The sequence below is a fragment of the Heterodontus francisci genome, chromosome 11 (assembly GCF_036365525.1).
Source record: "Heterodontus francisci isolate sHetFra1 chromosome 11, sHetFra1.hap1, whole genome shotgun sequence".
In the NCBI taxonomy this organism is placed as follows: Eukaryota; Metazoa; Chordata; class Chondrichthyes; order Heterodontiformes; family Heterodontidae; genus Heterodontus; species Heterodontus francisci.
In genome coordinates this window covers 69528360-69550579 of record NC_090381.1, presented here as the reverse complement: position 1 = coordinate 69550579, position 22220 = coordinate 69528360, and the positions used below count along the sequence as shown (strand labels likewise).

Here is a 22220-nt window from a genome sequence, read left to right as displayed (position 1 = left end):
CACTCAATCCACAAATAAGTGCAGAAGACTTGGAAAACGTAAGGGAGAGAGAGGATTGAGAAAGAGCTAATCAATCAGAGAATTATGATGGATGTCGCAGAACCAGAAACTTGAAAGACATACAATCTGGAGAATCAGTTTGGGTTCGAGACCAGAGAAGGTATGGAGAAGTGATGGAACAGTCACCATATCCATGATCATACATTGTCCAAACTGACCAAGGGATGATCAGAAGAAACACAAGGTCATTCGTGGTGATACCAAAGGAGCAGCAAATACAAGAGAACCAATCATCTCAAGAAGTTGAACCAATGATGCTGCAATCAGCCATCAACTCAGAGGACAACCCGAGTGAAGAACGTGAATCATCAAATAGTTCTACTGAAATACAAAAGACTCAGAAGGAGGAACAAGAAGACTCAAAACCTCAAACCCCTTCAAAAGAAAGACAAATGCTTTATTGCAGACATGTAAAAACATCACAGCTGCTAACAATCTGAGAAGTCAGAGACTTGTGGTGGGTGTGGGGGGGTGGGGGGAAGAGACATAGTATAATGTAATATAGGACTGTTAGAAAGGGCATGTGTGGACAGGATTGGGTTCAGCTTTTATGCTTTATAATGTCAAATGGCCTGCTGATACTCAGTTCCTACAATAAAGTATTTGAGGAACTTGTACCCCAGAATGAGCCACAACCTTCAGGAAATGTTGGGAGGAAAAGGAAGAAAAAAAGCTGTTTTGATTCCGAACAAGGCTTTATTTCATTTAGTGCTTAAGTTTTACAGCATTGCTTTAATGTTTCCTTTTTTTGTGAGGGAGAGGATGGTATAAATAGCAGCAAGTATCCGAAGAATATAAGACCCCATGAACTATGAGAAAAGTAACAGCGTAGGAGATGTGCTATGCCAGCACAATCATCCATCCTCATGCTAGGATTACAAAATCAGAGATCAGACGGTCTCTGGGACTCAGCATAATATGTGCCTCTGAAGGGAACAGTGTATTATTTTAGTGCAGTCCACTCCAAACAGCCTTTGGCTCACACTTAGAAAATAATACAATTATTACTTTGTTCTGTAGTCAGGTGATAGACAGGGCTAAGCAATCCCACAAACGACGGATCAGATCCTAGCTCTGCAGTCCTGCTACATCCAGTCGTGAATGATGGTGGACAATTAAACAATTAACTGGAGGAGGTGCTCCACAAATATCCCCATCCTCAATGATGGGGGAATCCAGCTCATCAGTGCAAAAGATAAGGCTGAAGCATTTGCAACAAACTTCAGCCAGAAGTGCCGAGTCGTTGATCCATCTCGGCCTCCTCCTGACGTCCCCAGCATCACAGATGCCAGACTTCAGCCAATTCGATTCACTCCGCGTGATATCATGAAATGACTGAAGGCACTAGATACTGCAAAGGATATGGGCCCTGACAACATTCCGGCAATAGTACTGAAGACCTGTGCTCCACAACTTGCTGCACCCCTAGCCAAGCTGTTCCAGTACAGCTACAACACTGGCATCTACCCGGCAATGTGGAAAATTGCCCAGGTATGTCCTGTACACAAAAAGCAGGCCAATTACCGTTGCATCAGTCAACTCTCGATCATTAGTAAAGTGATGGAAGGGGTTGTCGACAGTGCGATCAAGCTTAGCAATAACCTGCTCAGTGACGCTCAGTTTGGGTTCCGCCAGACAATCCAGCTCCTGACCTTATTACAGCCTTGGTTCAAACAGGGACAAAAAGAGCTGATCTTAAGAAGTGAGGTGAGAGTGACTGCCCTTGACATCAAGGCGGCATTTGACAGAGTATGGCATCAAGGAGCCCCAGCAAAACTGGAATCAATGGGAATCGGGGGAAAATGCTCTGCTGGTCAGAGTCGTATATAGCACAAAGGAAGACGGCTGTGGTTGTTGGAGGTCAATCATCTCAGCCCGATGACATCACTGCAGGAGTTCCTTAGGGAAGTGTCCTCGGCCCCACCATCTTCAGCTGTTTCATCAACGACCTTCCGTCCATCATAAGTCAGAAGTGGGGATGTTCGCTGATGATTGCACAATGTTCAGCACCATTCACGACTCCTCATATACTGAAGCAGTCCACGTAGAAATGTACAAGACCCTCACAATATCCAGGCTTGGGCTGAAAAGTGGCAAGTAACATTCGTGCCACACAAGTGCCGGGCAATGACCCTCTCCAACAAGAGAGAATCTAACCATCTCCCTTTGACATTCAATGGCATTATCATTGCTGAATTCCCCCACTATCAACGTCTTGGGGGTTACCATTAACCAGAAATTGAACTGGAGTATTCATATAAATACCGTGGCTACAAGAGCAGGTCAGAGGCTAGGAATCCTGTGTAACTCACCGCCTGACTCCCTAAAGCCTATCCACCATCTACAAGGCACAAGTCAGGAGTGTGATGGAGTACTCTCCACTTGCCTGGACGGGTGCAGCTCCAACAACACTCAAGAAGCTCGACACCACCCAGAACAAAGCAATTGCTTGATTGGCACCCCATCCACAAACATTCACTCCCTCCACCACCACCACACAGTGGCAGCAGTGTGTACCATCTACAAGGTGCACTGCAGCAATGCACCAATCCTCCTTAGACAGTACCTTCCAAACCTACAACCTCTACCACCTAGAAGGACAAGGGCAGCAGATGCGTGGGAATACCACCCCCTGCAAGTTCCCCTCCATGCCACAAACCATCCTGACTTGGAACTATATCGCTATTCCTTCACTGTCGCTGGATTAAAATCCTGGAACTCCCTTCCTAACAGCACTGTGGGTGTACCTAACCCACATGGACTGCAGTGGTTCAAGAAGGCAGCTCACCACCATCTTCTCAGGGCAATTAGCGATGGGCAATAAATGCTGGCCTATCCAGCAATGCCCACATCCCTTGAACGAATAAAAAAAAGTTATTTTGCAAATGCCAAACTGGTAATGGGCCAGAAATGATGACAATGGTGGGTTAGGTGGTGAATGACATTAATTGGATTTTTATGCTCCCAATTTACATCACATGTAGGTCCCAAAGTGCTGGAACATCAATCCGATAACTACACAGTGATATTGTTATGAAAGTGCTTCTATTTTTTTTTTGAAGACTTGTGATTAAAGATTGTAGAAATGGATTCCTTTGAAGTGATTCTATAGATGCTGGACTTTTTTTTTAAGGGTTACTGGAAGGACTTTCTTTAAAAACACTTACTGGAAGTCATATGTCTTCAGCTAAGTAAGCAGCAGAGGCCTTCTGACTATGGGTGTTTTTTTTTTACAGAGAAGTGACATTCAAGATTTATGCTGGTCAAGAATTAGTTTAATTGTTGAATGCGGTTTTCACTATACCCATACCTTTGGATCGGGTGCACCTGGAGTGTGACCTAATGTCTGGAACAGTAACTGTAGGAGATGTCCATAGTTTGCCTGTAGACGGAATTGACCTACTCCTAGGGAATGATTTGGCCGGAGTGAAGATAGTAGCTTCTCCAGTAGTCACGGAAAGACCAAGTGAAGTCAAAGAAACAGAACAGTTACAGGAAAAGGTTCCAGTAATTTTTCCTTCCTGTGTAGTAACCCGAGCAATGGCTAAACAAGTTCCATTGTCAGAGGTCAAATTGGCAAAACAGACAGATAGCTGAATATCTGAAATTTTCTTTGGGGATTTGGATCAAGGCTCAGCAAGATCAATCACAATTAAGTAAAGTGGCACAATCAGCTCTAACTGAAGCTGAAGCAAAGGGAGTTCCAGAAGGCTACTATATTAAAAATGGGATTCTGATGAGGAAGTGAAGACCTCCACACAGATCTGAGGACGAAGAATGAACGGTAGTCACCAGATAGTGGTACCGCCCAAGTATTGCTGGAAAATAGTAAGGATAGCCCATGAAATTCCAATTGCGGGACATGTAGGGATCCGGAAGACCCAATCAGGTATAAGTCGACATTTTTACTGGCCAGGTTGTTACAAGGACTTGGTGCAGTTTTGTAAAATGTGGCATACGTGCCAGATTGTGGGAAACTGCTACCTGCCATAAAACCGGCACCTCTAATTCCCATACCAGTTTTTGGGGAACCATTTAATTGGTAGACTGTGTAGGATCTTTACCAAAAACAAAAGCGGAACACCAACATATACTCACTATTATGGATATGGCTACTCAGTTCCCAGAGGCCATTCCCTTACGAACAATTTTTGCTCAGGTAGTGGTAGAAAAGTTAACCCAGTTTTTCACTCGTATGGATTACCAATTGAGATTCAGTCGGATCAAGATTCCAATTTTATGTCTAAAATTTTCTAGGAAGTTATGAATAATTTGGGAATAACACAGTTAAAGTCTTCAGCATACCACCCACAGACACAGGGGGCTTTAGAGCAGAACCATCAGACCCTCAAAAGGATAATCAGGGTGTACTGTCATGAATATCCCCATGATTGGGGCAAAGGGTTGGAATTTCTTTTGTTTGCCACTAGGGATTCATCTAATGAGTCTACCAGTTTTAGTCCTTTTGAATTAGTTTATGGACATGAGATAAGAGGTCCTCTAAAGCTAATCAAAAAAAAGTTTTTAAGAGCAGTGGGACAAATCTTCTGTGTTAGATTATGTTCCAGGAGTAGCTCGCTAGAGCCTTCAAAGAGGCTCTGGAACACCTAAAAGCTTCCCAAATAACCATGAAGAGATGGTTAGACAAGCATGCCAGGACCCGAACATTTCAACCATGGGGTGCAGCGTTCGTATTATTGCCTTTCCAGGGTGAACCACTGAAAGCACAGTTCAGTGAACCATATAGAGTAGTCAAAAGAATTGGTAAAGTAAATTATTTGATTGACACCCCAGATCGCCGGAAAAAGTATCAGCTGTATCACATCAATATGTTGAAACAATATCACCGTGGGGAGGAGGATAAGCCAGCACAGGTATGTCAGGTAGTAGGGATAGTGAAGGATGAAAGGGATAGTGAGGATGAGGCAGAAAGAGGCCTAGATAATTCTCAAATTGAACCTCCTACTATCCGGTTAGCTAACACATTGTTAGGGAGACTAGACACAACGCTTTCATATTTAGATGCAGAACAACAAGAAGACCTAACAAGGTTATTCACAGCATTTAAAAGGAGTCTGTAGTGATAAAATAGGATGTGTAACCTTAGGCATACATGATGTGGATGTAGGAGAATTCTCTCCTACAAAACAGCATCCTTATCACTTAAGTCCAGAGAAACAAGCCCAGATGAAAGCAGAAATCTAATACATGTTGGAAAGCTGCCTAATTGAACCCAGTCAAAGCAGCTGGAGTTTACCACTCATTTAGTGCCTAAGCCTGATGGTTCAACTAGATTTTCCATAGATACTGAAAGGTTAATGCAGTAACAAAGGCAGACTCCAACCCAGTTTCTCGCTTGGAAGACTGTATTGATAGAGTTGGCAGTGCCACGTTTCTTACCAAAATAGATTTGTTAAAGGGATACTGGCAGGTTACTTTAACACCCCAAGCTAAAGATACATCAGCCTTTATCACACCAGATGGTCTTTTACATCGAAACATAAAAAATAGGAGCAGGAGTAGGCCATTCGGCCCTTCGGGCCTGCTCGTCATTCAAAAAAAGATCACGGCTGATCATCTAATTCAGTACCCTGTTCCCGCTTTCTCCCCATATCCCTTGATCTCTTTGGCATTAAGAAATATATCTATCTCCTTCTTGAATATATTTAATGACTTGGCCTCCACTGCCTTCTGTGGTAGAGAATTCCACAGGTTCACCACCCTCTGAGTGAAGACATTTCTTCTCATCTCGGTTCTAAATGGCACACCCCGTATCCTGAGACTATGACCCCTGGTTCTGGACTCCCCAGCTGTCGGGAACATCCTCCCTGCATCGTGCCTGTCTAGCCTTGTTAGAATTTCATAGGTTTCTATGAGATCCCCTCTCATTCTTCTAAACTCTAGTGAATATAGGTCTAGTCGACCCAATCTCTCCTCATACGTCAATCCTGCCATCCCAGGAATCAGCCTAGTAAATCTTTTTTGCACTCCCTCCAAGGCAAGAACATCTTTCCTAAGATAATGAGACCAAAACTGCACACAATACTCCAGATGTGGTCTCACCAAGGCCCTGTATAACTGCAGTAAAACATCCTTGCTCCTGCACTCAAATCCTCTTGCAATGAAGGCCAACATACCATTCGCCTTTCTAACTGCTTGCTGCACCTGAATGCTTGCTTTCAGCAACTGGTGTACAAGGACACCCAGGTCTTGTTGCACCTTCCCCTTTCCCAATCTATCACCATTCAAATAATAATATGCCTTTCTGTTTTTGCAACCGAAGTGGATAGCCTCACATTTATCTACATTATACTGCATCTGCCATCCATTTGCCCACTCACCCAATTTGTCCAAATCACATTGGAGCCTCTTTGCATCCTCCTCGCAGCTCACATTCCCCCCCAGCTTTGCGTCGTCTGAAAATTTGGAAATGTTACATTTAGTTCCCTCACCCAAGTCATTAATATATATTGTGAATAACTGATGCCTGCGGTACCCACTAGTCACTGCCTGCCACCCAGAAAAAGACTGTTTATTCCTACTCTCTGTTTCCTGTCTGTCAACCGGTTCTCAATCCATGTAAGTATATTACCCCCAATCCTATGTGCTTTAATTTTGCACACTAACCTCTTATGCGGGACCTTATCAAAAGCCTTCTGAAAATCCAAATACACCACATCCACTGGTTCTCCCTTATCTATTCTACTAGTTACATCCTCAAAAAACTCCAGTAGATTTGTTAAGCATGACTTCCCTTTCGTAAACCCATGCTGACTTTGCCCAATACCGTTTATGCTTTCTAGGTGTTCTACTATCATATCCTTTATAATAGACTCTAGCATTTTCCCCACTACTGATGTAAGGCTAACTTGTCTGTAGTTCCCTGTTTTTTCTCTCTCCCTCCTTTTTTAAATAGTGGGGTTACATTTGCCACCCTCCAATCTGTAGGAACTGCTCCAGAGTCTATAGAATTTTGGAAGATGACTACCAATGCATCCACTATTTCCAGGGTCACTTCCTTTTGTACTCTGGAATGTAGATTATCAGGCCCTGGGGATTTGTCAGCCTTTAACCCCATTAATTTCCCTAGCACTATTTTTTTTTACTAATACTAATTTCATACAGTTCCTCCATCTCATTAGACCCTTGGTTCCCTAACATTTCTGGCAGCTTATTTGTATCCTCCTTTGTGAAGACAGAACCAAAGTATGTGTTTAATTGTTCCGCCATTTCGTTGTTCCCCATTATAATTTCCCCCATTTCTGACTGTAAGGGACCTACATTTGTCTTCACTAATCTTTTTCTCTTCACATGTTTATAGAAGCTTTTACAGTCAGTTTTTATGTTCCCCACAAGTTTACTCTCATACTCTATTTTCCCCTGCTTAATCAACTTCTTTGTCCTCCTTTGATGAATTCTAAACTGCTCCCAATCCTCAGACTTGCTGTTTTTTCTGCAAATTTTATATGCCTCCTCTTTGGATCTAAGACTATCCCTAATTTCTTTCGTAATCCACGATTGAGCCACCTTTCTGGTTTTATTTTTGTGCCAGACAGGATGAATAATTGTTGTAATTCATGCCCACGTTATTTAAATATTATCCATTGCCTATCCACCGTCAACCCTTTTAGTACAGTTCCCCAATCTATCTCAACCAACTCACGCCTCATATCTTCGTAGTTTCCTTTATTTAGATTCAGGACACTAGTTTCGGATTCAACTACTTCACTCTCCATCTTAATGAAGAATTCTATCATGTTATGGTCCCTCCTCCCCAAGGAATCCTGCACAACACGATTGCTAATTAATCCTTTCTCATTGCATAATACCCAGTCTAAGATAGCCTGTTCTCTAGTTGGTTCCTCAACGTATTGGTCTAAAAAACCGTCATGTTTACACTCCAGGAAATCCTCCTCCACGGTATTATTGCTAATTTGGTTTGACCAATCTATATGTAGATTAACATCACCCATGACTACAGTTGTATCCTTATTGCATGCATCTCCAATTTCCTGTTTAATGCCATCTCTTACATCTCCACTACTGTTTAGGGGCCTATAGCCAACCCCTACCAACGTTTTCTGCCCCTTGGTGATTCTTAGCTCCACCCGTACAGATTCCACATCATGATTTTCCGAGCCAATATCCTTCCTCACTATTGCATTGATTTCCTCCTTTACGAACAATGCTACTCCTCCTCCTTTCCCCTTTTGCTTGTCCTTCCTAAATATTGAATACCCTGGATGTTCAGTTCCCATCTTTGGTCACCTTGCAGCCATGTCTCCGTAATCGCTACTATATCATAACCGTTTATATCTATTTGCGCTGTTAATTCATCTACCTTATTGTGAATGCTCCACGCATTAAGACACAATGCCTTTAGACTTGTCTTTTTAACATTGTTAGTTATCTTAGCTTTATTTTGCACTCCGGCCCCATTTGTTTCTTGCCCTTGTTTTCTTTGTCTTTTACTTTTGCTTCTTACCTGTCTGTCTTTCATTTCTATCCTCGTTTCCTTCTCCTCTGTTTCCCTCAGATTCCCATCCCCTGCCATTCCAGTTTAAACCCTCCCCGACAGCACTAGCAAACACCCCCCTGAGGAAATTGGTTCCAGTCCTGCCCAGATGCAACCCGTTCAGCTTGTACTGGTCCCACCTTCCCCAGAACCCTGCCAAGTGATCCCATTTGGACTAAAAAAAATGCCCCAGCAACTTTCCAGAGACTAATGAACCAAGTGATAGCCAGTGTTCCTAACTGTGTGGTTAACCTTGATGATGTGCTGGTATACAGCCACACTTGGAAGGACCACTTAAAACAACTGGAAGCTCGATTTAGAAAATTATGGTCGGCTGATTTGGTGGCAAACCTTGCCAAAAATGAATTCACAAAAGCACAGGTAACCTACCTAGGGCATATAGTAGGGCAAGGACAGGTGTTGCCAAGAAAAGCAAAAGTACAAGCATTGATGGAGTTCCCTAACCCTAAGACTAAATGAGTCTTTAACCTGTATATATATATATAGATATGTGTGTGTGTGTGTCTAATTTTAAAAGGGAACTTTCATATTTCAATCTGCATGTTAATGCTTTGCATCTTTATTGAATAAGTCTTGTTTTATAATAATTTAATAATTTTCTTGTATATGAAAGAAACCTAGTAAGTGGATTTTATTCTGAAATAAAAAGAGTATATAATGGGCCATATCGGTAACTGGGTAAATATTTAACTATATGTTGTGACCTATGGAAAAATCGAACTAGAGAAAGACAGTGCACTCCTCCCGCCTTGGTCGTAACAATATCAATGTCGCATCTACGATTTGTGAAGATCATGCCTAATGGCTTATCTCCCCGAGAGCTCTGCAACTTCTGAAAAGCCTTAAATTAACCTTAAAAGCTTATTAAAAACCTTTTTAGGGGCTCTGGCAGCTATAATCATCCAATTACATGAGCCATCAGCAACTTTCTAGCCACCCTACCTACTGTGGTGTGCCTTCCTCAGGGTCGGTGAGGTTGGAGGGAGAAGTTGTCCCCACCCATGGCCAGTAGACATCTGGATCAGGATTCTACATCTCATCTGTCAGATTAAAGGCAACCCTTCCTGTAGGGCAAAATTGTGTTGTATGCAGCAGACCACCACAACCTTTGCCAATTGGTAGACAAATAATGTAAAACAATCCTTTGCCACCTCGCCTAACGCTCTGTCCAGGCTCCAGAAGCAAGATTTGAGCATGCTTGTCCTCTCCACCACTTGTCATATGCACACATGTACGCAGTTATACCTTCCTTGTGCTGCGTTGTTGCTAATGCAGAAGGTTGTCATCAGCAATGGCTACAGTGGGTACACTTTGTCCCCTACAGTCCATCGATCTCCTTGTTCTTTTGCACAGAACAAGTCATCAATATTAGAGTGACAAAGAATGAAGGCATCATGAGCACTTCCCCGATGCTTTGCATTAACATTCAGGATGTGCAGCTGGACATTGCAGACTATCATAACATTCAATTGTAATCTTTGTTTTTTTTAATGAACTTGATAGGTTCTGCAAGTGTCGCCTAGGGTGGCACTTGGGTTCCACTGAAGACCCCTTGCTCTCTAGGGAAGCCAGCAATCCTATGGAAGCCGATAATTTCTATGCATGTGGTTCCTTTCAGACAGGCACTTGTGATCTTTGCATGTTAACAAAGGTGTCATAAGGACCTGCAATTGACAGGTCATGGATTTCCTATTCCTTAAGACATCCACTTGATCAAGTATGGTATGTCCCCATTTTTCTATGGATGAACTTGCTCTATTGCATTTTAAATCAAAGCTGTATAATTTCTGATTTGACAATTTGTTCTGAATTATTTACATACTTCCCAGAATAACGAGGTCTCGCACATATTGACATCAATTTAAAACCTTTAAAACTACTTCACAATCTACAATTCTACAGATACTTGATTAAGACCATACAAAGATCATAAACAGAAACTTGGTGAACTTTGCCTTGAGTATTAAAAATTGTTTCCTTAAATTATACACCACATTTTTTGGTTAGTTGATTGTTCTAACTCTTATAGAACAGGAATAGCATGTTCAGGCTAAAAAGGCTTGTACTTCTTCCCTCAACATCCTTCCTCCACCCCTAATGCAAAGGATCTTCAGCATATCAGAGGTGAATAATAATATATGCTGCTGCACACACTCACTGACCAGTGCTGGCAATTCTTCTATGTTCGGCAAAGGAATTTCATAGTGGTCAGGAAATATAACAAGTTTAGCTTCATCTTCATATTCATAATCTTCATTATTGAAGTCTTCATTCCGCTCCAGGTCTGAGAGAGAAAAAAAAAAAGCAAGATTAAAATAAAAACAGAATAATGCTGAAGATGTTTACCTGACGATTAATCTATTCAAAGCCAATTTTTGAGAGGAGTATTCCCCCATACACTTCAAGCAATATAAAGAAGCTGTAACAGGAACTGAAAAATTACATTAAAAAACTATCTTGCACACAATGTACATGGTTATAAAATGTGTGCATAATTTTATGTCAATTACAAGCTGATACAAAATTCAATTATGGCTTTCATTAAATTTTAAACTTAACATGGATGTCATTTTAGTAAAGGAAAAATGTAACAATACAGGAACAGAATATTTTCTTAGTTATCTCATCAGCTTTTATTACCTAAAATATGTCATCTTTGACTAGAATCACAACTGCTCTATAAAAGTAACAAAACTTGAATGTGCCTCAGAAAATAAACACTATGCAATTTTTAAACACATGACTATGAAAGATCAGCTATATGTAGGCCTTTCAATACACCATTGATGGCAAATTATATTACAAGTAGAGACATATACAGAACCAGAAACCATAGCTTCCACCATCCTGACTTTAATTTGTAATGAAAATACTGCACCAGTTCAATCTACACAACTCTTTTCCATTTTCCAAGTTACAACAATTATTTTCCACAGGGTGGTGACAAATCCACAAGTGGTGAAAGTTAGCATTTGCTTCTGTCTGCAATGACTCGCAAATATTAATATTCAACATTTGCTGACTTGTAATTGGTCTCATGGTTTACACAGGGAGTATTTTTTTATGCTGCTTTAACATCTCACACTGAAGAGTGTCTGCAGAGTCTCATCGACAGGTTCACGGCTGCCTGCAACTAATTTGGCCTAACCATCAGCCTCAAGAAAACGAACATCATGGGACAGGATGTCAGAAATGCTCCATCCATCAATATCGGCGACCACACTCTGTAAGTGGTTCAAGAGTTCACCTACCTAGGCTCAACTATCACCAGTAACCTGTCTCTAGATGCAGAAATCAACAAGCACATGGGAAAGGCTTCCACTGCTATGTCCAGACTGGCCAAGAGAGTGTGGGAAAATGGCGCACTGACACGGAACACAAAAGTCCGAGTGTATCAAGCCTGTGTCCTCAGTACCTTGCTCTATGGCAGCGAGGCCTGGACAACGTACGTCAGCCAAAAGCAATGTCTCAATTCATTCCATTTTCGCTGCCTCCAGAGAATACTTGGCATCAGGTGGCAGGACCGTATCTCCAACACAGAAGTCCTCAAGGCGGCCAACATCCCCAGCTTATACACACTACTGAGTCAGCGGCGCTTGAGATGGCTTGGCCATGTGAGCCGCATGGAAGATGGCAGGATCCCCAAAGACACATTGTACAGCGAGCTCGCCACTGGTATCAGACCCACCGGCCGTCCATGTCTCCGCTCTAAAGACATCTGCAAACGCGACATGAAGTCCTGTGACATTGATCACAAGTCGTGGGAGTCAGTTGCCAGCGATCGCCAGAGCTGGCGGGCAGCCATAAAGGCGGGCTAAAGTGTGGCGAGTCGAAGAGACTTAGCAGTTGGCAGGAAAAAAGACAGAAGCGCAAGGAGAGAGCTAACTGTGTAACAGCCCCGACAAACAAATTTTTCTGCAGCACCTGTGGAAGAGTCTGTCACTCTAGAATTGGTCTTTATAGCCACTCCAGGCGCTGCGCCACAAACCACTGACCACCTCCAGGCGCTTACCCATTGTCTCTCGAGACAAGGAGGCCAAAGAAGAAGAGAAGATTTTTTAATGCCATTTTGTCAAATTATCAAGATATACCTCAATTCAATACTACCAAGATCAGGGCTCCAGACCTTAATTAGTTCAGGTATCATGAAAACTGATGTATCTTCCCATTTTAATGAAAGAAAAATTCTGATGAAGGGTCACTGACCTGAAACGTTAACTCTGCTGCTCTCTCCACAGATGCTGCCAGACCTGCTGAGTATTTCCAGCACTTTTTGTTTTTATATCTTCTCATTTTTCCTGCCTTACTAACTGTGCTGTCACTATCAAACTTGAAAAGGGAAGTAATAGAGGACCGAATGGGATATTGGGTTGGCACTCCACTTCAACATTGGGTCCTTGACTCAGAACCAGTCCAGGGCAAAGATTTGACATGAAATGAGTCAGACAAGCCCAATGCTACTTCTGATTCACAACAGTCCACAACAGAAAACTGCTCATGATTCAAAATTAAATTAACTAGGGTTGATCTTTATATGAAGTATATATCGGATGAGCAAAGCATCCATTTCACATCCCATCCCACCCCGGCAATACAGTCAGCCTGAAGCCTGAGCTGTTTTCATGATCGGAATCACTTACATGTATATGCCGACCTGCCAGCACTAATCATGCTCCTATAGGCAGTTTATAGAGAAAGCAGGAAATCCAGTGGACATGGCGCTACTTAAAAGTAGCCTGCAGCCCATTAAAGGGGTGGTGCATTTAGCAATAGTGGTTAGTGGAAACCAATTTTCTGAAGCGGCAGACAGCATGACTTCATCCAGGATCCAGCATTGTTCCCAGGACCTGACTGCACTGCAGGAAGAAACTTAATGATTTCACCAGGACTGAAAATGTAAAGCTCTCCTTCACATCCTTCTTACTCTCTGCACTGTCCTCCACCACCCCTACTTTAGGCCCAGCACCATCAATGCTTCCCATTCCACTTTCTGTACCACTAATCTTACCACAAAGAGACACTTCTGTGAACCTTCTTCTGCTTGCCCTTACAACTACTTCCCCCTATTGGCCATACTTGCTGATGCATCTTCGCATCATGTGCAATATTCTATGCTGTCTCAGACCTATTCGACAATCACATTCCCATCAGATGGAAGCCTGAAAATCGGCCCCATGCTATCAACTGAAACTGTTTTGGTTATAATTATTCCTGCAGTCAATTCGCAACGGATCTAAATCTATACTAGATGTGATCCTTTTTTGTGCCAGCGATGGATTTGTTTACAGCACAATGCTCATTCAACCAAACAGCTGCCGTTTTTTGTCAGGCTCAGCCAACAAACACACTTTTACTGTCATCTGATGACGCACATATGTTTCAGTCGATGGTAATTAAGCTAAATTAGCCTGCTGACTGCATATCGGAATTATGAACTATCCCTTCTTCATTTCAAAGGGAAGATCCTTTGCAGTCCAGCCCCTAAATTTGAAATGGTAGGCAACAGACAGTTACTAAATGACAACACACTATTTTTATAAAAGTGACATGTTCATAAGAAAGTTCGACCCCCATAAAAGGGAACATTACTATAGCAATCAAAAAATAATTAGGAATCAGCTGTGGAATACACTAAGGTTTATAGATGACATGTCAGCCTGGGCATTACAACAATTATTTTTTTACTTTAAAGCTTCTTCCAATTCCAAAAACATTATTCTTATTTGCAGAAGTACTTAAGGGAATAATAGCTACAGTACGGGTGGCACAGTGGTTAGCACCGCAGCCTCACTGCTCCAGCGACCCAGGTTCGGTTCTGGGTACTGCCTGTGTGGAGTTTGCAAGTTCTCTCTGTGAACGCATGGGTTTCTGCCAGGTGCTCCGATTTCCTCCCACACCCAAAGACTTGCAGGTTGATAGATAAATTGGCCATTGTAAATTGCCCCTAGTGTAGGTAGGTGGTAGGAGAATGGTGGGGATGTAGTAGGGAATATGGGATTAATGTAGGAGGGGATGTAGTAGGGAATATGGGATTAATGTAGGATTAGTATAAATGGGTGGTTGTTGGTCAGCACAGACTCGGTGGGCCAAAGGGCCTGTTTCAGTGCTGTATCTCTCCATAAGAGGGCTCCTAAACGAATAAACCTGAGTTTTTTTTTTAATAACTTTTATTTTGATAACAATTTTGACAAGTGGAAATATGATGTTGTGGCTATGAGAGGCATGGCTCAAAGAAGGTCAGGACTGGGTGTTTAATATTCCTGGATACAAGGTGTTCAGGAAAGATAGAAAAAGGAGAAAAGGGGGAAGAATGGCAGTATTGATAAAGTAGAGAGTTGCAGTGCTGGAGAGGATATACCTGAGGTGTCAAGGACGGAATCTATTTGACTAGAGCTAAGGAACAAAAAATGCGATTACATTGCTCAGTGTCACCTATAGGCCACTAACTAGTGGAAAGGATGAAGAGGAACAAATCTGCAAGGAAATTACAGTGAGATGCAAGAATTATAGAGTAGTTATAATGGGAGACTTTAATTATCCAAATATAGACTGGAATAGTATTAGTGTAAAGGGCAGGGAGGGGCAAGAGTTCCAAGAGCATGTTAAGGAGATATTCAATTCCTCACAACTAAAATATATTCCAGAGAGGTAGAAAGAGTGTAAGAGGGGGAAAAAACATCCATGGCTAAACAAGGAAGTTAAGGATAACATAAAGACAAAAACTAAGGCATGCCATATTGCAAAGGCCAGTAGCAGGCTGGAAGATAGGGAAACATTTAAAGATCAACAAAGGGTTACTAAAAAAGTAATAAAAAGTACAAAGATAAATTAGGAAAGAAAAATAGCACAAAATATAAAAACAGATAGCAAAAGCTTCTATATGTATATAAAAGGGAAGAGAGTAGCTAAAGTGAATGTTGGTCACTTGGAGGATGAGACTGGGGAGTTAATAGAGGGGAACACAGAAATGGCAGAGACACTAAATCAGTATTTTCCTCAGTTTTCACGGTGGAGGACACTAGTACCATCCCAATAGTAACAGTTAATGCAGCAGTTATAGAAAGGGAGGAACTTAGAACAATCATCATCACTAGGGGAAAAGTACTGAGCAAACTATTGGGATTGAAGGCAGACAAGTCCCCAGGGCCTGATGACCTACATCCTAGGGTCTTAAAGGAAGTGACAGCGGAGAAAGTGAATCCATTGGTTATAATATTCCAAAATTCCCTGGATGCGGTAAAGGTTCCAGTGGATTGTAAAAAAGCTAATATTCAAAAAGGGAGGGAGGCAGAAAGTAGGAAACTATAGACCAGTTAAGTTTAACATCTGTTGTTTGGAAATTGTTAGAATCCATTATTAAGGAAGTAATAACAGGACATTTAGAAAGTCAAAACGCAATCCATCGTGTCAGCATGGTTTGATGAAGGGTAAATCGTGTTTGACTAATTTGCTGGAGTTCTTTGAAGACGTAACAAGCAGTGGATAATGGGGATCCTGTAGATGTAGTATATCTGGACTTCCAGAAGGCATTTGATAAGGTTCTGCACAAAAGGTTAATATACAAGGTGCAATCACATGGGGTTAGGGGCAATTTATTAGCTTGGATAGAGAATTGGCTAACCAACAGAAAACAGAGAGTCGGGATAAATGGGTGTTTTTCTGGTTGACAAGATGTAACTATGGGGTGCCACAGGGTTTGGTCCTCGGGCCCCAAATATTTACAATCTATATTAACAGGGACAGAAGGTACTACAGCCAAATTTGCAGATGACACTAAAATAGGTGGGTTAGTAAGTTGCAATAAAGAAATAAGAAATTTACAGATGAATATGGATAGGTTAGGTGAATGGGCCAAAATTTGGCAGATGGAGTTTAACGTGGATATGTGTGAGGTTATCCATTTTGGTCGGAAGAATAGAAAGGCAAATTATTATCTAAATGGAGAGAAACTTCAGAGTGCTTCGGTGCAGAGGGATCTGGGTGTCCTTTTGCATGAATCGCAGAAAACTAGTATGCAGGTGCAGTAGGTTATAAGGAAGGAAAATGGAATTTTGGCATTTATTGCTAATGGAATAGAGTATAAAATTAGGGACGTGTTGCTGCAACTGTATAAGGCATTAGTGAGACCGCATCTGGAGCACTGTGTACAGTTTTGGTCCCCTTACTCGAGGAGGGATGTAGTTGCATTGGAAGCAGTTCAGAGGAGGTTCACTAGATTAATTCTGGAGATGAGGGGTTTGTCTTATGAAGAGAGATTGAGCAATTTGGGCCTTTACACTCTTGAGTTTAGAAGAATGAGAGGAGATCTAAATGAGGTATATAAGATGATTAAGGGGATTGACAAAGTAGATGTAGAAAGGATGTTTCCTCTTGTGGGGCAATCTAGAATGGGAGGTAATAGTTTTAGGATAAGGGGTAGCAGATTTAAAACAGAGATGAGGAGAAATTATTTCTCTCAAAGAGTCGTGAGTCTGTGGAATTCACTACCCCAGAGTGCGGTAGATGCCGGGCCATTGAGTAAGTTTAAGGAGGAGATAGACAGATTTTTAATTAGAAATGGGTTGAAGGGTTATGAAGAATGGGCAGGAAAGTGGAATTGAGGCAGGGATGAGATCAGCCATGAACATATTGAATGACGGAGCAGGCTCGAGGGGCTGAATTGTCTACTCCTGCTCCTAGTTCTTATGTTCTTATGTGTTCAGGAAAATTTTCTACAGCAGTATGTCCAATGAGAGGGGAGGCACTGCTAGACCTGGTTCTTGGAATTGTGATGGGCCTAGTGGATCAAATATCAGTAGGAGAACATTTAGAGGACAGGGATCATTGTATCATAAGGTTTAGGCTGGTTTTGGAAAAGGACAAAGAACAATCTAGAGTAAGAATAATTAACTGGAGGAAAGGAAAGTTCAATGGAGTAAGAATGGATCTGGGCCGAATAAATTGGTATCGAAGGTTGGAAGGCAAAATGGTAGCTGAACAACGGGCTACCTTCAAAGAAGAGATAGTTCGGGCACAGTCAAGGTATGTTTCCTTGAAGGGGAAAGGTAGGGAAAATAAATCCAGAGTTCTCTGGATGACAAAAGTGATAGAGATAAAGAAGAAAAAAATGTACTTATGACGGATGTCTGGTAGCTAATACACTGCAGAACCAGGCTGAATATAAAAGATTCAGAGGGGAAGTGAAAAGGCAAATAAGAGAAGTAGAGAGAGAATATGAAAAGAGACTGGCAGCTAATGTAAAATGTGAATCCCAAAGTCTTCTATAGGCATATAAATAGTAAAAGGTGGAGTAAGGCCGATTAAGGACCAAAAAGGGGATTTACACATGGAGGCAGGGGGAATAGCTGAGGTATTAACTGAATACTTTGCATCTGTCTTTACCAAGGAAGAAGATGCTACCCAGGCCACAGTGAAACAGGAGGTACATAATACACAACAGGGATTTAAAATTAATAAGGAGGAGGTATTAGATAGGCTGTCTATACTTAAGTTTGATAAAGCACCAGGGCCAAAGGAGATGGATCCAAAAATACTGAGGGAAGGGAGAGTGGAAATTGCGGAGGCACTGGCCATAATTTTCCAGTCTTCCTTAGACTCAGGGTTGGTGCCAGAGGACTGGAGAATTGCAAATGTTACATCCTTGTTCAAAACAGGATGCAAAGATAAGCCCAGCAACTAACAGGGCAGTCAGCTCAACGTCAGTGATAGGAAATCTTCTAGAAATAATAATTCCGGACCAAATGAATAGTCACATGAACAAATGCGGGCTAATTAAGGAAAGCCAGCATGGATTCATTTAGGGAAAATCATGTTTATCTAACTTGGAGTTTTTTGAAAAGTTAACAGTGAGGGTTGATGAGGGCAATGCTGTTGACGTGGTGTACATGGACTTCCAAAAGGTATTTGATACAGTGCTGCACAACAGACTTGTGAGCAAAATTATAGCTCATGGAATAAAAGGGACAGTAACAACGTGGATACGAAATTGGCTGAGTGACAGTAAACAGAGGGTAATGGTTAATGGATGTTCTTCGGGCTGGAGGAAGGTTTGTAGTGGAGTTCCCCAGGGGTCAGTGTTGGGACCCTTACACTTCCTGATCTATATTAATGACCTAAACCTTGGTGTACAGGGCACAATTTCAAAATTTGCAGACGATACAAAACTTGGAATACTTGTGAACTGTGAGGAGGATAGTGTAGTATTTAAAAAGGACATAGACAAGTTGGTGGAATGGGCAGACAAGTGGCAGGTGAAGTTCAATGCAGAGAAATGTGAAGTCAATCATTTTGGTAGGAAGAACATGGAGAAACAATATAAAATAAAGGATACAATTCTAACGGGGGTGCAGGAGCAGAGAGGTATATGTGCATAAATCAATGAAGGTGGCAGGACAGATTGAGAGTGCGGTTAATAAAGCATACAGTATCCTGGGCTTTATGAATAGGGGTATGGAGTACAACAGCAAGGATAGAAAGTGCTGGAAATACTCAGCAGGTCAGGCAGTCTCTGTGGAGAAAGAAGCAGAGCGAACGTTTCAGGTCTGTGACCTTTCATCAGAACTGGTAAAGGTTAGAAAAGAATTAGGTTTTAAGCAAGTGAAGGGGGTGGGTGGGGTAGTGGGGAAGAGAACAAAAGGGAAGGTGTGTGATAGGGCAGCGGGTAGGAGAGGTTAAATAACAAAGCTGTCTTGGACAAAGGCAAAGAGTATGTTAATGCTTGTGGTGAAAAACAAAGCATTAGCCCAGAGAGAGTGTTAATAGCGGAATAATGAGCAGCTCTGTCTATGTGAATAACAGGCACATGGTTAAAAAATAAAATAAAATATATAAAAATATTTTTAAAAAGGCCCGTCATGCTCTGAAGATTAAACTCAATGTTCAGTCTGCAAGGCTGTAGAGAGCCTAATCGAAAGATCAGGTGCTGCTCCTCGAGCTTGTGTTGATGTTCACTAGAACACTGGAGGAGGCCAAAGACAGAAATGTTGGCATGAGAGCAGGGGAGAGTGTTGAAATGGCAAGTGACCGGAAGCTCGGGGTCATGCTTTCGGACTGAGTGGAGGTGTTCTGCAAAGTGGTCATCCAATCTGCGTTTGGTCGCCCCAATATAGAGGCGACCACATTATGAACAGTGAATACAGTATACTAAATTGAAGGAAGTACAAGTAAATCGCTGCTTCACCTGGAAGGAGTGTTTGGGGCCTTGGATGGTGAGGATAGAGGAGGTAAAAGGACGAGGTGTGGGTCTCCTTCCCATGCAATTGCAGGAGGTGTAATACCTGCCCTGTGAATGCTTAAGGTGGTGGATGGGGTGCTGACCAAGCAGGCTGCTTTGTTCTAGATGGTGTTGAACCTCTTGAGTGTTGTCAGAGCTGTACTCATCCGGACAAGTAGGGAGTGTTCCATTACACTCCTGACTTATGCTTTGGGGACTCAGGAGGCGAATTACTCGCCACAGAATTCCCAGTGTCTAACCCGCTCTTGTGGACACAGTGTTTGAGTGGCTGGTCCAGCTAAGTTCCTGGTCAACGATGACGGGCAGGAAGCAGATGGTGGGGAATTCAGTGATAGCACAGGGATTTGCCCTGTTTTTGGTGGACAGGACATACCTGGGCAATTTTCCACATTGTCAGGTGGAGGATAGCAAATGTTGTCCCCTTGTTCAAGAAGGGGAGTAGAGACAGCCCTGGTAATTATAGACCTGTGAGCCTTACTTAGGTTGTGGGTAAAATGTTGGAAAAGGTTATAAGAGACAGGATTTATAATCATCTTGAAAAGAATAAGTTCATTAGCGATAGTCAGCACGGTTTTGTGACGGGTAGGTCGTGCCTCACAAACCTTATTGGGTTTTTCGAGAAGGTGACCAAACAGGTGGATGAGGGTAAAGCAGTGGATGCGGTGTATATGGATTTCAGTAAGGCGTTTGATAAGGTTCCCCACGGTAGGCTATTGCAGAAAATACGGAAGTATGGGGTTGAAGGTGATTTAGAGCTTTGGATCAGAAATTGGCTAGCTGAAAGAAGACAGAGGGTGGTGGTTGATGGCAAATGTTCATACTGGAGTTTAGTTACTAGTGGTGTACCGCAAGGATCTGTTTTGGGGCCACTGCTGTTTGTCATTTTTATAAATGACCTGGATGAGGGTGTAGAAGGGTGGGTTAGTAAATTTGCGGATGACACTAAGGTCGGTGGAGTTGTGGATAGTGCCGAAGGATGTTGTAGGGTACAGAGGGACATAGATAGGCTGCAGAGCTGGGCTGAGAGATGGCAAATGGAGTTTAATGCGGAAAAGTGTGAGGTGATTCACTTTGGAAGGAGTAACAAGGAATGCAGAGTACTGGGCTAATGGGAAGATTCTTGGTAGTGTAGATGAACAGAGAGATCTTGGTGTCCAGGTGCATAAATCCCTGAAGGTTGCTACCCAGGTTAATAGGGCTGTTAAGAAGGCATATGATGTGTTAGCTTTTATTAGTAGGGGGATCGAGTTTCGGAGCCACGAGGTCATGCTGCAGCTATACAAAACTCTGGTGAGACCGCACCTGGAGTATTGTGTGCAGTTCTGGTCACCGCATTATAGGAAGGATGTGGAAACTATGGAAATGGTGCAGAGGAGATTTATTAGGATGTTGCCTGGTATGGAGGGAAGGTCTTACGAGGAAAGGCTGAGGGACTCGAGGTTGTTTTCGTTGGAGAGAAGGAGGAGGAGAGGTGACTTAATAGAGACATATAAGATAATCAGACGGTTAGATAGGGTGGATAGTGAGAGTCTTTTTCCTCGGATGATGATGGCAAACACTAGGGGACATAGCTTTAAGTTGAGGGGTGATAGATATAGGACAGATGTCAGAGGTAGTTTCTTTACTCAGAGAGTAGTAGGGGCGTGGAACGCCCTGCCTGCAACAGTAGTAGACTCGCCAACTTTAAGGGCATTTAACTGGTCATTGGATAGACATATGGATGAAAATGGAATAGTGTAGATCAGATGGTTTCACAGGTCGGCGCAACATCGAGGGCCGAAGGGCCTGTACTGCGCTGTAATGTTCTAATTCTAATTCTAATTCTAATGTCAGTGTTGCAGCTATACTGGCACAGCTTGGCTAGGAGTGCAGCTAAATCTTGAGCACAAATCTTCAGCACGACAGCCGGGATCTTACTCGGGACCATAGCCTTTGCTATATCCAGTGTGCTCAGCCGTTTCTTGATATCAAGTGGACTGAATCAATGTGGCTGAAGACTGGCATATGTGATGGAGGAGGCCAAGATGGATCATCCACTCAGCACTTCTGACTGAAGATGGTTGCAAATGTTTGAGCCTTTTCTTTTTCACTGATGTGATGGGCTCACCCATCATTGAAGATGGGGATGTTTGTGGACCCTCCTCTTGTTAGTTGTTTAATTGTATGCCACCATTCACGACTGAATGCAGCAGGACTGCAAAGCTTTGATCTGATCCATTGGTTGTGGGTTTGCTTAGCTCTGTCTATAGCATGCCGCTTCTGCCGTTTAGTAAGAATGTAGCCCTGTGACGTAGCTTCACCAGGCTGACACCTCAATTTTAGGTATGCCTGGTGCTGCTCCTAGCATGCCCTCCTACGCTCTTCATTGAACCAGCATTGGTCCCCTGACTT

The 22220-nt window shown here is 42.4% G+C and overlaps 1 protein-coding gene across 2 annotated transcripts in view; it reads right to left on the bottom strand.

Annotated features, from left to right (window-relative positions):
- Positions 1 to 22220, bottom strand: part of usp13 (ubiquitin specific peptidase 13) — a 117634-nt gene that overhangs the window by 71443 nt on the left and 23971 nt on the right. Inside the window, exon 3 of one of the 2 annotated variants that reach the window (XM_068041474.1) lies at positions 10747 to 10880. In XM_068041474.1, coding sequence (XP_067897575.1) covers positions 10747 to 10880 — 134 coding nt within the window. The remainder of the gene's footprint in view (positions 1 to 10746; positions 10881 to 22220) is intronic. The other variant, XM_068041472.1, reaches the window with a different exon arrangement.